General features: G+C 40.2%; 1 protein-coding gene across 12 annotated transcripts in view; it reads left to right on the forward strand.

The window, feature by feature from the left end:
• synrg (synergin, gamma) overlaps positions 1–10,391 on the forward strand; it is a 32,539-nt gene extending 22,148 nt beyond the window's left edge. For 6 of the 12 annotated variants that reach the window (XM_069533907.1, XM_069533908.1, XM_069533912.1 and 3 more), the window contains 8 exons: positions 1,323–1,486; positions 1,627–1,680; positions 2,268–2,364; positions 2,695–2,843; positions 3,157–3,267; positions 3,381–3,419; positions 6,775–6,807; positions 9,114–10,391. In XM_069533907.1, coding sequence (XP_069390008.1) covers positions 1,323–1,486; positions 1,627–1,680; positions 2,268–2,364; positions 2,695–2,843; positions 3,157–3,267; positions 3,381–3,419; positions 6,775–6,807; positions 9,114–9,245 — 779 coding nt within the window. In that variant the 3' untranslated portion in view covers positions 9,246–10,391. The remainder of the gene's footprint in view (positions 1–1,322; positions 1,487–1,626; positions 1,681–2,267; positions 2,365–2,694; positions 2,844–3,156; positions 3,268–3,380; positions 3,420–6,774; positions 6,808–9,113) is intronic. The other 6 variants (XM_069533911.1, XM_069533915.1, XM_069533918.1 and 3 more) reach the window with 2 other exon arrangements.
• Positions 10,392–12,194: the final 1,803 nt, after the last annotated feature.

The following is a 12,194-nucleotide window of genomic DNA, read 5'->3' on the forward strand; positions in this document are numbered from 1 at the left end:
CGTTTTAAGTAACAGTAAATTGTATTGTTGACTTATCTCTTAATCAATCAGTTTAATTGTAAAACAACTAGAAAATTGATTGAAAGTTACCTGTCAAGTATTTTTCATGTAAAAAAAATTACAAACAGCTTTTGTTTCACCTTCACAAATAGGAGTTTGTCTGGCTTTGTTGTGCTCCATGTAATGTTGATAGGAAAAAACGAGACATTTGAAGACATCACTTTAGATTCTGGGAATATTTGATGAACTAGTTTTACTATACAAATTGCTTAATCACGGGTGATATTTATAACTACTTGCCCATCACAATTTACCAATCCCAAGAAACTGTCACCAAATTGTTTTCATTTTGTCCTTCCAGACTCCTTGGTGTCTGTAATAAATTCAAGATGATATAAACCAGTGGAGAAAACCAGTAAATCCTCACAATAAAGAGTCACATTAGTCACTCAGTTATTAACCTTTTTGGCAAATTTTCAAGATTGAATGATCATTGAAGAAATAGTTTTCAAGTCTAAAGTTAATATCTAAATTTGATTAAATGTCATGTTTTTAGTTCAATCTCTCACTCTACCATCCAACCCTACTCACATGGCCTTAAAAGGCTGGGAATTCTCAAGCTCTTCTCCATCCCAGTTCCGACTCGACAGCTCCTTGACAACTGTATTAAAGCTGACAGACATTAGATGGCAGTGTTGAGATGACGGCCCTGCTCCAATTGGCAGTGACTGATGAGATAGTAGATGAGCACAGACAACACATCCATGAGCAGAAATTAACCATATCCACTAAAAGGCTGTTCTTTTGATCAAACGCTGTCTACTGGTGTTCCACAAATACTTTATTAGTCTTTTGCTGCATGATGATAACAACACATTTATCCTGTAGTTTATCTTCATATGCTGGATTTAATGTGTGGAAAGTAGAGGACTTTACTTACTCCTCTTCAGCAACTGGAACAGTGATCTGATCATGTGGGGCTTTGGGGTTGTATGGGGAGGATGATGCATGTCTCAAACACACACACACTCTCACTGGCAGCCCCACTGGAATAGTGAGTTTAGCATATGTTTGTAGCCGTGTTTGTTGAGGTACCCTGCTTGAATTTGTCAATGTGTGAGTCCCTATGAATAATTCATACCTGCATATTTGCGCTTCTTTTTTTGTAAGGAATTAATGATTGCAAACAAACCGGTGCATATCTCAAAATTAATCATCGCCATGGGTTACTAAATTGGGTTAGGGTTAGGGACATTTTTTTGTATATGTGTTTGTGGTCCTCTCTAGCATTATCTCTCTCTTCTCTCCTGTCTTTGCCTCAGGCTCCCACAAACGCAGTCACAGTTTGGGTGAGAAGGAGATTGGCCGTTCGCCGCCGTCTCCAGCTCCGGAGCAGCACTTCAGAGACCGATCTAACACCCTGAGCGAGAAGCCCGCCCTGCCCGTCATCAGGGACAAGTACAAGGACCTGACTGGGGAAGTGGAGGTGAGGAGGGCGCGTTGATAACCGCACCACATGTTATCTGCTGCCTAGTAACTGCCAGACTTCAGCTCTATACTCAGGAAAATGTTCCACTGTTTTGTCTTTGTGTTCATTTGAGATAATTTTGTTCTGTGTTGCTGCAGGAGAGCGAGCGCTACGCATACGAGTGGCAGAGGTGTCTGGAAAGTGCTCTGGAGGTTTGTATGTGTATTGTGTCTGAACTCGTCCTGTGGTGGGACCGTATTGTGAGGGGGACTTTTCAAATGCAGTAGAATAATTAAGGAAACAAAAAGCCACTGAAAGGCTTTTCAACCTGATTGTGAAGGACAATCATTTTTTTAAGACCAATTTTTTTATTTACCACTGGAAGTGTAACTGTTGACCAATCATAACAGAGTGGGCAAGCTGGCCAATCAGACCAGACCACCTTTCGTGGGGGGCTGACAGAGACAGGAGCTTAGTGTTAGTGTTTTAGACAGGCTGAAAAAAGGAGCTACAGCAATGGACATTATGAGGAAAGTTATGTTTTCTGATCATTAGAGCATGTAAACCATTTGAAATCATAAACCTGAATATCAGCAGAATATGTCTTCAATAAATATTCGCACAGTAAATGCAACGGTGAACCAACGTTTTTTTTAAAGACAATATTCATCTATCTAGCAGGACACTTCTACGCTGAGGTTGTAAGTGTGACTGGTCAACTGCTTTAAGATAATGTCGATCGTGAAGAGCTGAAATTGTGTATAAGCACTTACTCTGGTCTCTGTCTTCCTCCACTAAGGTCATCACCAAAGCTAACAACACCCTGAACAGCATCAGCAGCTCCTCTGTCTGCACCGAGGTCATCCAGTCTGCTCAGGGAATGGAGTACCTGCTGGGTGAGGAAACACACACCACACCACCATTATACCGCTATATAAGCTGTGCTAGCTTTATATTGTGAGCAAGAGGCTGTTAAATAACTCTGTGAGTGGCCTTGACCCTGTAAAGGACAGAGGAAACAAGGACTAGTTTAGAACAAGCTATGATGTGATGGCTTATTTCTGCCTGGTCTGACAAGGTCCTTCTCATTACTGTGTTTCTCTGCCTTTAACGAGCTATGAGCGACCAACGTGTCACTGCAGCTGAACACAGAAAATGTAGCACAAAAGAGCAAATACACATTATATTTATCATTTTTGTGCTTTTGTTATTTTTTTCTCTCTCAGGTGTGGTGGAAGTGTACCGCGTCACCAGGCGTGTGGAGCTGGGCATCAAAGCGACGGCAGTGAGCTCCGAGAAACTGCAACAGTTGCTGAAGGACATCAGCCGTGTATGGAACAACCTCATGGGCTTCATGTCGCTGGCCAAGCTCGCTGTAAGACACATTATAAACCTGCCAGATAGCAAGACAGTTACACAGCTCAGAAAACTGTTTTGTATGTATACAGCTGCTTTCACTGTGTTCTACCACCACCCAGACTTGTTTACATGCTCGAGTGCAGGTTACACAAGAACACATGATAATAGAGCATTGAAGGTCAATTCACAATAGAATGGCTGCCAATAACATAATTGAGTGTTAATTAATTCAGTGTTGCGTTTGTTTGTTTGTTTGTTTGTTTGTTTGTTTGTTTGTGTGTGTGTGTGTTTGTTTGTGTGTGTGTGTGTGTGTGTGTGTGTGTGTGTAGCCTCATGAAAGCTCCCTAGATTTCTCCTCCTGTATTCTGAGGCACGGCATCAAGAATGCCAAGGAGTTGGCTTGTGGAGTGTGTCTGCTCAACGTTGATGCACGCAGCAAGGTTTGCAAACACACACACACACACAAACAAGCAAATTAACTGTTAACTTAAATGTTCTTCTCATCCTCAGCAAATAACGACTGACTTTTCTTTGACTTTGGAACATTTTGCAGAATAAAGAAGAAAGCTCTATTGGACGTCTGTTCAAACGAGTATGAGACAGTCACCCTAATCTCATCCCACTCTGTCCCACTGGGGGCCTGGGGGTCCTATTCTCTTACCAATAAGCCCAGCGGGGGGCCAAAGTGACATCCCTTACAGTCAAACAACAGTTATGTGCCTGGAAACACACAGTTAGAAGTATTAACCAAAGTCACACTTATACAGACCATGTTCACTAAACCCCACCAACACTAGTTATTGACAGTCAGTCAGGCGGTTTCATTCTGCCACAACTCAAACACAGGATAGTTTAGAATCAGGGCAGATTTGATTTGAAAATCTTGTCTGTGGTGAAGCTTTTAAACATGTTTTATGTGTCAATGATTCCAGTTTATTTGTACTAGATGTTTTTAAAACGTTCGGTAAAAAAGTAAGCATCCTCACCACAATGATCCATGTCGAAGACTTGTAACACAACAAACAAGAATACTTCCTGTTTAGACCTTGTAAGTCTTTATAGTGGCTGGTGTTTAAAACTTCCATCAAATCGAACAAAGAGAAGAACAGAGCTGCTCATGTTAGACTCAACTCAAAGAAATACGACACAGCCAACTGACTTGGATAGACGAGACAGGTGCCTTGTGTCTAGTTACAGTTGCAGAGCTATTATTGGCTAATCACAGAGGGTGGGGTTTAGCAAACTGTCAATGTAGGTCATTGTCTCCCGGCTTTTATACAGACAGATTAACAGAAAGTTTCCAAGGATAAGGATTGTGCGCTCTTGAAATAAGTGAGAGACCAGCGTTGTCACTTTGGCACCTCAGGGTGGGATTTTACACTCTGGGATTGGTTCTTCAAGACCACAAAGGTCAACACTTTGTCTTGGAAGGGTTTCATTTTCAGTTCTGTCGCCTCCATCTCGAGGTTGCTGCCCCTCTCTCTAACTTTCAGCTAACAACCCTCAGTGTTTCTGCTCACTTATTTACTCTGATTGGGGCACTATGTGCAGAATCACTCTGTCTGACTCCTCACCGACGGTGGCTGTGATTCTCATCGACGCGGGCATTAATAGTATTCACACACCCTGTGGTTTCGAGGGCAGGGTGGTGGCGCTGATTGTTTCTTGTGTTCCCTCTGCTGCTCCTCCAGAGCCAGATGGTTGGTGCGGGCAAGATATGACTGACTGAGAGGCATCTAGGCTGCGAGCAGATGTGGCTTACGCATTAGTCATAAGCAGGGTGTGCAGCTGATAATAGACCTGAGCACACAAACACACTCTCACTCATACCTCACACTCTTGCGTGCATACAGGCAGGCTGAAATTAATGCAGTTTTATTTTGTCTCTGTGCCACTAGCATGAGATTAATAACCCATCTTTTAATTACATTTTTGGCAGAGCCTCACTGGTAAGAATGCATAAAAGCCAAGTGGAGAATAGCAACCCCTCAGAGTATAATGAAGTGAAAAAACAGCGTTGGCTTCAGCAGACGGCGCTGATTGTTGTATTGTCCTTTAGTGAAGAGGCACTGATTTGTTTTTCAACCAGAAGTACAGAAGGGTGGAGATGTTGATGTGCCAGTGGCTTTAAAGAAATGTGAAAAACGTTTGACGGATTAGTGGCTCCTGTTCAATTCATGGTGTGAATTTACATTTTTAAAGTGAACCTATCTAAAGACATTATTTATTGATACAAATTAAGCCAAAAAATCATATTGTACGATTTTGTCAGGGCTGAAAATCTCAGTCTCACCATGGTCCTGTTGGAACAGTCATTTTGGGTCGGCTGGAGTCAGGGATGGGCGACTGGCAGCAGCTTAATCTGATCACAGCAGCAGTTTTAAAGTTTTATCCTCAGCTAATGATGCTCCTGCTCCTCAGCTAAATGATTAATGCTAATTTGAGCAATTATAGGGAGAAGCACTTGAAAGGATTTTAAGTTGAATAATTTAGCATTTCTGGCTATTTATATTAATGCAGGTTACTGAAGCGCCTCAAGGATTTAGAATGATTATTGAGTCTGTGCAGTTTGGATCGTGGAGCTGATTCGAGTTTCAATCCAAACTTTGACAGTTTAATCTGTGAATGTTCACGACTCGACAACATTTAGCTTCATAAATCTGTTGTCAGTTAGCCCATCTCTGTCACAGCATGCTTTTATGTGGCAGGTTAGCAGGGTTCTCACACGTTTAACAGAAGAATAACATGGAGAAAACCAGGTCTGAATAGTCTGGGAATTGATAAAGTGCATTTCCCCGAATAACTCATCACAAATCATTGTAGATTTCCTTGCTATTTGCCCTGTACTGACTTTTAACTAGGAACAAATCCATGTGTTGTGATTCTGCATTTCTGTCCTTATTACAGTGGAGAGCTGAACAGAAAATGTTTTCGCTGACAGTGAAAGCAGAGATGTTTATGGTTAATCATAGTCATTAGATTCCTCGTCTTGGCAGTTAAAGCTGGTCTGTGTTAACGTGGCGTTTACTGAGTCTCCAAACTGTCTGGAACTGATCATAACACAGGTTTGGTGAGAAATGAATTCTGAAGAAATGTGTCTGTCCATTTCACAGCCCAAGTTGGCTCATTAAAACCAGCAGGAGCTAAATTGAAGCTTCTGATTTAAATCATTAAACATAATCATTTCTTGCTTCATAATCACATCAGTAATTTTATTAAAATAAGAATATTGCCGAAACTACCCATTACTGCCATTTTAGACTAAAAATATTTCATATATTTGTATTAATATAATTAACTACAAATGTCAGAAAACGGTTTAAAATCTCCACTGGTTCTAAATCAGAAACATTATACTTTTGGTCCAGTAAACAAACGGATCACACTGGCTTCTGGTTGTGTCTTTGTAGTCGAGTTGCATCAGAATACAGATAAAAATTTAATAATAATCTAGATTTAGTGATTTATCCATTCAACAGAACAGCCCATCTGTTAAAACTAGAAAAAAAATGAAGGTTATAATGATGACTTTGACAAGATAAATAATAAAACAGTCCAATTCTTCACACACATCACTGTTATTTGTGGGTTTACTAGTGCCATCGCAGTAACGGCAGCTTGTTTACTTCCACCTACGGCCCAGATATGTCTATTAACAACATTAACCAAGCTCTGATAGTCTGATGCTATGAACGTACCTTCACAGACTCAAATTTTCAATCAATATTTCAGATCAATGGCCTCAGAAAACGTGCGCGAACCCTGACTAATAACTCTGATTCTTTGATGTTTTCACCCTCAGACATTCTGGTGAGCGGGAGCTCTGTCCTTCTGAAACAGTTTATCTAGATGTTTGCTTTGCTTGTGTTTGTCATTCTGTGCACACATGTCTTTGCTCTGGTCACTGCATGAATATGCCTCAACATGTTGACTCCTTATGCTTACAGGCATTGACTAAAATCAATGACAGCAGGTCAAGGGTAATTATGCCTTTTTTATTTTTAATTCCCATGAAAATATCAGATAATATAGAGAAACAGAGTGTAGATTCAAAGCAGATTTGAATATCCAATCAGGTGGTGTCTCAGTGTGACTGCAGCGTTTACATGCAGCTGCAAATGTCAGGTGAATCAGCACCAGCTCATTTATCTCACCAGGTCCAGGTTGGAGAGTGTGAATACCCACGTTCTTGTTTCAGAGGTTTAATTATGAACAGCGCCACTTTAAATCAAGCAGTGTCATGCAGGTGAAGTCTGAGAGAAGTTGGAGAGTTTGAGAAGGAAAGGCTCTGCAGGGAAAACAGGAGGTATCACAGTGCGTCATTGTGTGACCACCCTCTAACAATTTCAGCGTTGGCAGTCCCAAGAGCAGGTTTGTGGAAAGAAGTAGGCCAGAACACAAAAGATCTCTGACAGGAGTACGTGAGAAGAAGCAGAAATGTGGAAATGTGTTGAGTTCAGCGTGAGAAAGTCCTTCATCCAGCGGGCAGGTGTAAGAGACATATTTGGCTTCACGGTGTGTTGTGGTTGTTTTCTATGGAGCTGTTGCTTCCTGCATGTGTCCCCTCTCCTCCTGTGTGGGAGGCTCTGATTCACTGCACATGACTCATTCCTCTCTCTCTGGCTCCAGCTCCAGTATTTCACCAGGGATGCAAACTCTCAAACTGCACGTCGCACACATTAGCATCTCCTGATTGCACACACCATGCTACAGCTGGGCCCAGTGAACACTCAGGCTCGCAAAGTGACAGTCAGAGCTCCGTGTTTCGAATTCATTTGTAAATTGTCAGTGAAAACATAATTTACAGCAACAAACGTTTTTGAGAATTGTTCAGCTGTTGTCTCATCACCTTGCTCGTTCATTTCAGTTAATACGATTTTTTATGATGAAACGCTACACGAGCAGATGCAGCCAAACTTGTATTTGAGTCCGTTCCAGGTCTTAGCTCCTCGTGTCTCTTTCAGTGTCATGTGGTGAACATTTATTTATTTTGCCACAATCACAGAAACACAGAGGAGGCCATCTTGTCTCCACAGGTCTCTTCAGTAGCAAAATGTGTCACAGCACCAAGGAACCTGCTGCTTTGAATTCAGACAGTAAAGTCAGAAAACAGTGCTTGCTGTGTTTGTATTCAGGTTTTCTGAAAGTCTGTAGATTTATTTATTCAGATTCTAAACACTTATTTAAATGTAGACATGATCCGTGATATGCTCACAGAATGTGGCCCTTGCATCAGTTCTAAAGAAATGTACACCTTTCATTCCATCTATATGTTTTGTTATATAGGTGCAGTTTATATTCTTTGCTCACTGGCTTACAAACATTTCCATGCAGGCCATTTTAACAAAGTAGGAAGTAAAACTTTTGAGTCTTTCCTAGTAGGCATTGCAAGACCCTGCAAATCTAAATCCTCTTTTACCAGAGGTGGCTTTTCTCATGCATAACTTGGCTGGAATGTGCTGCAGGGTCACGAACATAGAGGCTGAGCTGTGGCACCGCTGTGCTGCTCTCAGGAAAGATGTGATTCATGCTCTGCATCAACATTTGTGACCTTATTTAAAGTTTTAGGAGGCTGATGGTTGTAAGTTTGCTTGTAGTGATTCTTGGAAGTAAGCAGTGATGAAATGAAATATAACAGCAGAGCAGAGTGAGCACTGAAGAGACAAACGTTGTATGAGAAATAAACTGTGCTAGATCTTTTTTCTATGCACTGTTAGGACTCTTTATTAATCATTATCACTAACTTTTTTCATTTCAACTCTGCTTATCTCAAAGGCAGAATAGACACAGTGTTTGATCTCGTTTCTACTTCAGTGTCCTTGCTTAATATTGTTGATTAAATACATTCAATAAATGTGAATTCAAATGAAGTTTGAACCCCTTTTTGATTTTGCCAATCAGAGGCTACACAGATGTTTTTTTAGCATTTAGCAGGACCATTGTCTATCCATATGATTAGATGCTGTGGAAAGTTAAAGTTACTCTTCAGTAGCAGTAAGTAGTCACATAGCAGTCACTGCAGTTTAATTTTAACACCATCTTAGTTTTATTTTTTCAGATTACTTGTATGGGATATGATTTTCTTTTTTAAATGTTGAGGTAAAATGTCAAGAACTGTTTTTAAACTATTTTCAAACTTGTAGTTCCTGTGTTGTGGCTTTGTGGAGCAGACTGGTGCTGCAGTAGAGTGTGGACATGTATCTTCCTCCTGTGTGCACAGATGGATTTCTCACCTTTGTGATTCGGGTTTCTCATATTTCACCCTTTCACCCTTTCACTCTGACAGGCGTTCAACTCTGAGACGGACAACTTCAGGCTGCTGTACGGGGGCCACCAGTACCACGCCAGCTGTGCCAATTTCTGGATTAACTGTGTGGAGCCCAAACCCCCGGGCCTCATCCTGCCTGACCTGCTCTGAGCTTTAGCTGTGGCTGCCATGGTAACAAGACACGGGCTAATCACCATCAGATAGGTGGAGAGGGGGGGTGCTCACCTTGGGCAGAAAGCAAAAGGAGGACATTTAAAGTCACTGGCTCTCTCTGTATTTATTGTTTTACATTCTGAAACCTGCTTTTTGTCACACTTAAGTGAACTTAAGCTGCGTTCACGTCCTCTTTCTAAATATTTACCATCCATGGTGTTATTGTTACTCCTTTGCCCTCGCATCAAATCACTATAAACATGTAGGTAAACTGTAAAACTGAAGGTGATGTAAGTAATGATGCTCTATCAGATGATTTTCACTGCAGCAGAATAAATAATGGTATTTATTAGGTGTGCAATATGATGAGAAACACTGGCAGAGGACGTCTGTAAACATCTTTGGTTTTTAATGTCACTTGTTACTTTGCTTCTGTTTGAGAGGAATTGTATTCATGACTCCCTTTATTCCCTTGGAACCAGAGCTGCTGGACGATGATCCGATTATCATGCTTGAATTACATTCGTTGGGTCTGTTGTGATGAAACTCTGTAGCTGTTGTGGTTTTAATATCTTCTTGAAATTCTTCTGCATTCAAACCATCTCTGCTGTGCTGGAAGGCAGACGTCTACCTTTTTATGATCTGTGTGTTGAATTAACTGCTTTGAATGTCTTTTGCACTGTTGGACGGGGTATTTAAATTGTATTTTATAGGTAATTGTGATTCCGGGACTTGAAGGGAACTATGTTAATGGCTCATTTTTTTCTGTCTTATTGTCGTGTGCAAAACCAACCTGAAAGTCTGGAAAAAAAGTTGACCGTGATTCTGAACTAAAATTGCAGCAGCACTTTTTGTATGTTACAGTTTCATGCTGTAGCAGTGCAGTGATGACCAGCTGTAATGTGAATGTGATGTGAATCAATCAGTATGCATATGGTTTAAAGTGTCACAGATTATTATGTTGGTCAGAGAGAATGGGTCAAAAGCTTCAAAACAAACATCACATGAATTTGTGCACATCATCATCTCTCAATCATTAAGTGTCAACATGTTTTTACAGCATCAAATTATTAATTAAAAAACTTACCAGGAACATGAACATGTGAACAAACATCTGTGAAATAAAAACTACCTTAAATTACAATTTGTTATTTGACCCATCTGCTAACATGGAGGAGGCGAGGTATATTACCTATATTGCAGCCAGCCACCAGGGGGCAATCAAGCTGTTTTGGGAGCTGTCATACATCATCCATCTTTCCGAACAGTCTGTAGGTGAAGGGTGTTACAAGTTGTTTATTGCATTTCTTTAAATGTTGAATGTTCCAGAATTACAAAACTATAAATAAATAAAAATATGTATAATATAAGGCGTGCATAACTGCAGATGTTACTAATGACTCATTCGCCGTAAAAGTAAACAAAGCAAATACAAACATTTTAAGGAACTTTAACTTGAGTGATTCAATTTTTTTCCAGTGTTATTCGTCTGCTCCCCCACTTTTATCTGACAGCTAAAGTTATTCTGCAAATTAAGATTATTAATTAACAGAATATAATCAACTAACAAATTCTCAGATGTTACTCAGCAGCATATAAACAGCCCCACATTTACAAGCTGAAGTATTAAAGTAATGATTAAATATTCATGTTAATATGCATAGTTTTAATCCAGTTATATATTAATCTGAAATGATTATATGTTTGAGTACACTGATGTTTTGATCTTTCTCTTGGGTTTCCTTTAAGAAACATAAAGAAAAACTATATTCAAGTAACCTTCTTTCTTGAAAGCTTAGTATTAACTTTTACACTTTGGGTTTTTGAATAGATTAAATTAATAAAAAAATATATAATTAAGGAGCTAGGTAGGAGCCAGGCTAATTTTGTTCCCTAATTTGTACCTGCCGTTGTTAGACTCCCTGACCCCTCTGGCTGCAGTCTTCTTCTTGGGTTGTGAAAATGTTTTTCTGGTTACCAACAACCGCTTTGAATTTTCACGGCCATTTCATTTACTTTTCATCCTCCTTCCTCTCCCAGGAAGCTTCTTCCTCCAAATTCATGAATGTTTCTGCACATTTACGCTCGATAGTTTTACTCAATAATGTACTTTCTCTGCGGCCAGGAGAGGCCTCATCTCCATCACTTTGGAACAAAATGGAATAAATTCTTCCTTCGACAAGCCCGCTGGGCGGCTGAGCTCGGCCAATGAAATGAGACGTCTGGGGGCTCCGTGAAACCAGTCTCATTATCGCTCTCACTTGTGTTCAGGTGTGTTCTCCAACATCCATTTTATCTCTCGCCGTTCCCTAATTCATTTCCTGCAGAAAATGAATTCCTCTCCTTTCACGCTGAACACCAGGATTACAGAAAATTACAAATGCTGAAATCAGTTAGTGAGCTGATGTAATTTGAATTGCAGACAGCCTCTCACCTCCCTGTGCCTGTCATCTTCACGCCTGTGATGCTGAAACGATGGCTCGGGGACAGAAGTGAGATTACAGTGATACTGGGCTGTATTGACCGCTGCTCTTTGGTATTTCATGGCCATGGTCCATCACATTATTGATTTAAAAGAGCTGCCTCTGATGTTAAGTTCAACTGAATTTAAAATCTCTAAATCCTGAAATGTTGGTTGGACAGAACAGGACTTTTGAAGACATTATCTTGGTCTCTGGGAAATTGTTAAGGAGATTTCTCACTCTTGTATGATATATAACAGATGGAATGATTCATTGATTTATAAAACAACAATGTCATAGAATAATAGAATATCTGATACTGAAAAGAAGTACTTGTGTGTGTTTTCAATGGTGCAAGAGGAACGCAGATCATTTACCTTAGCAACACTGGAGCAATGTACAAATCCTACATTCAAATCTTGTTGTTGTGCTGAAAGCATCAAAAGACAAAATATCATTATGCAGATTTTCTCTTTTCCCAATG

Source organism: Paralichthys olivaceus, chromosome 11, assembly GCF_024713975.1.
Source record: "Paralichthys olivaceus isolate ysfri-2021 chromosome 11, ASM2471397v2, whole genome shotgun sequence".
NCBI lineage: Eukaryota > Metazoa > Chordata > Actinopteri > Pleuronectiformes > Paralichthyidae > Paralichthys > Paralichthys olivaceus.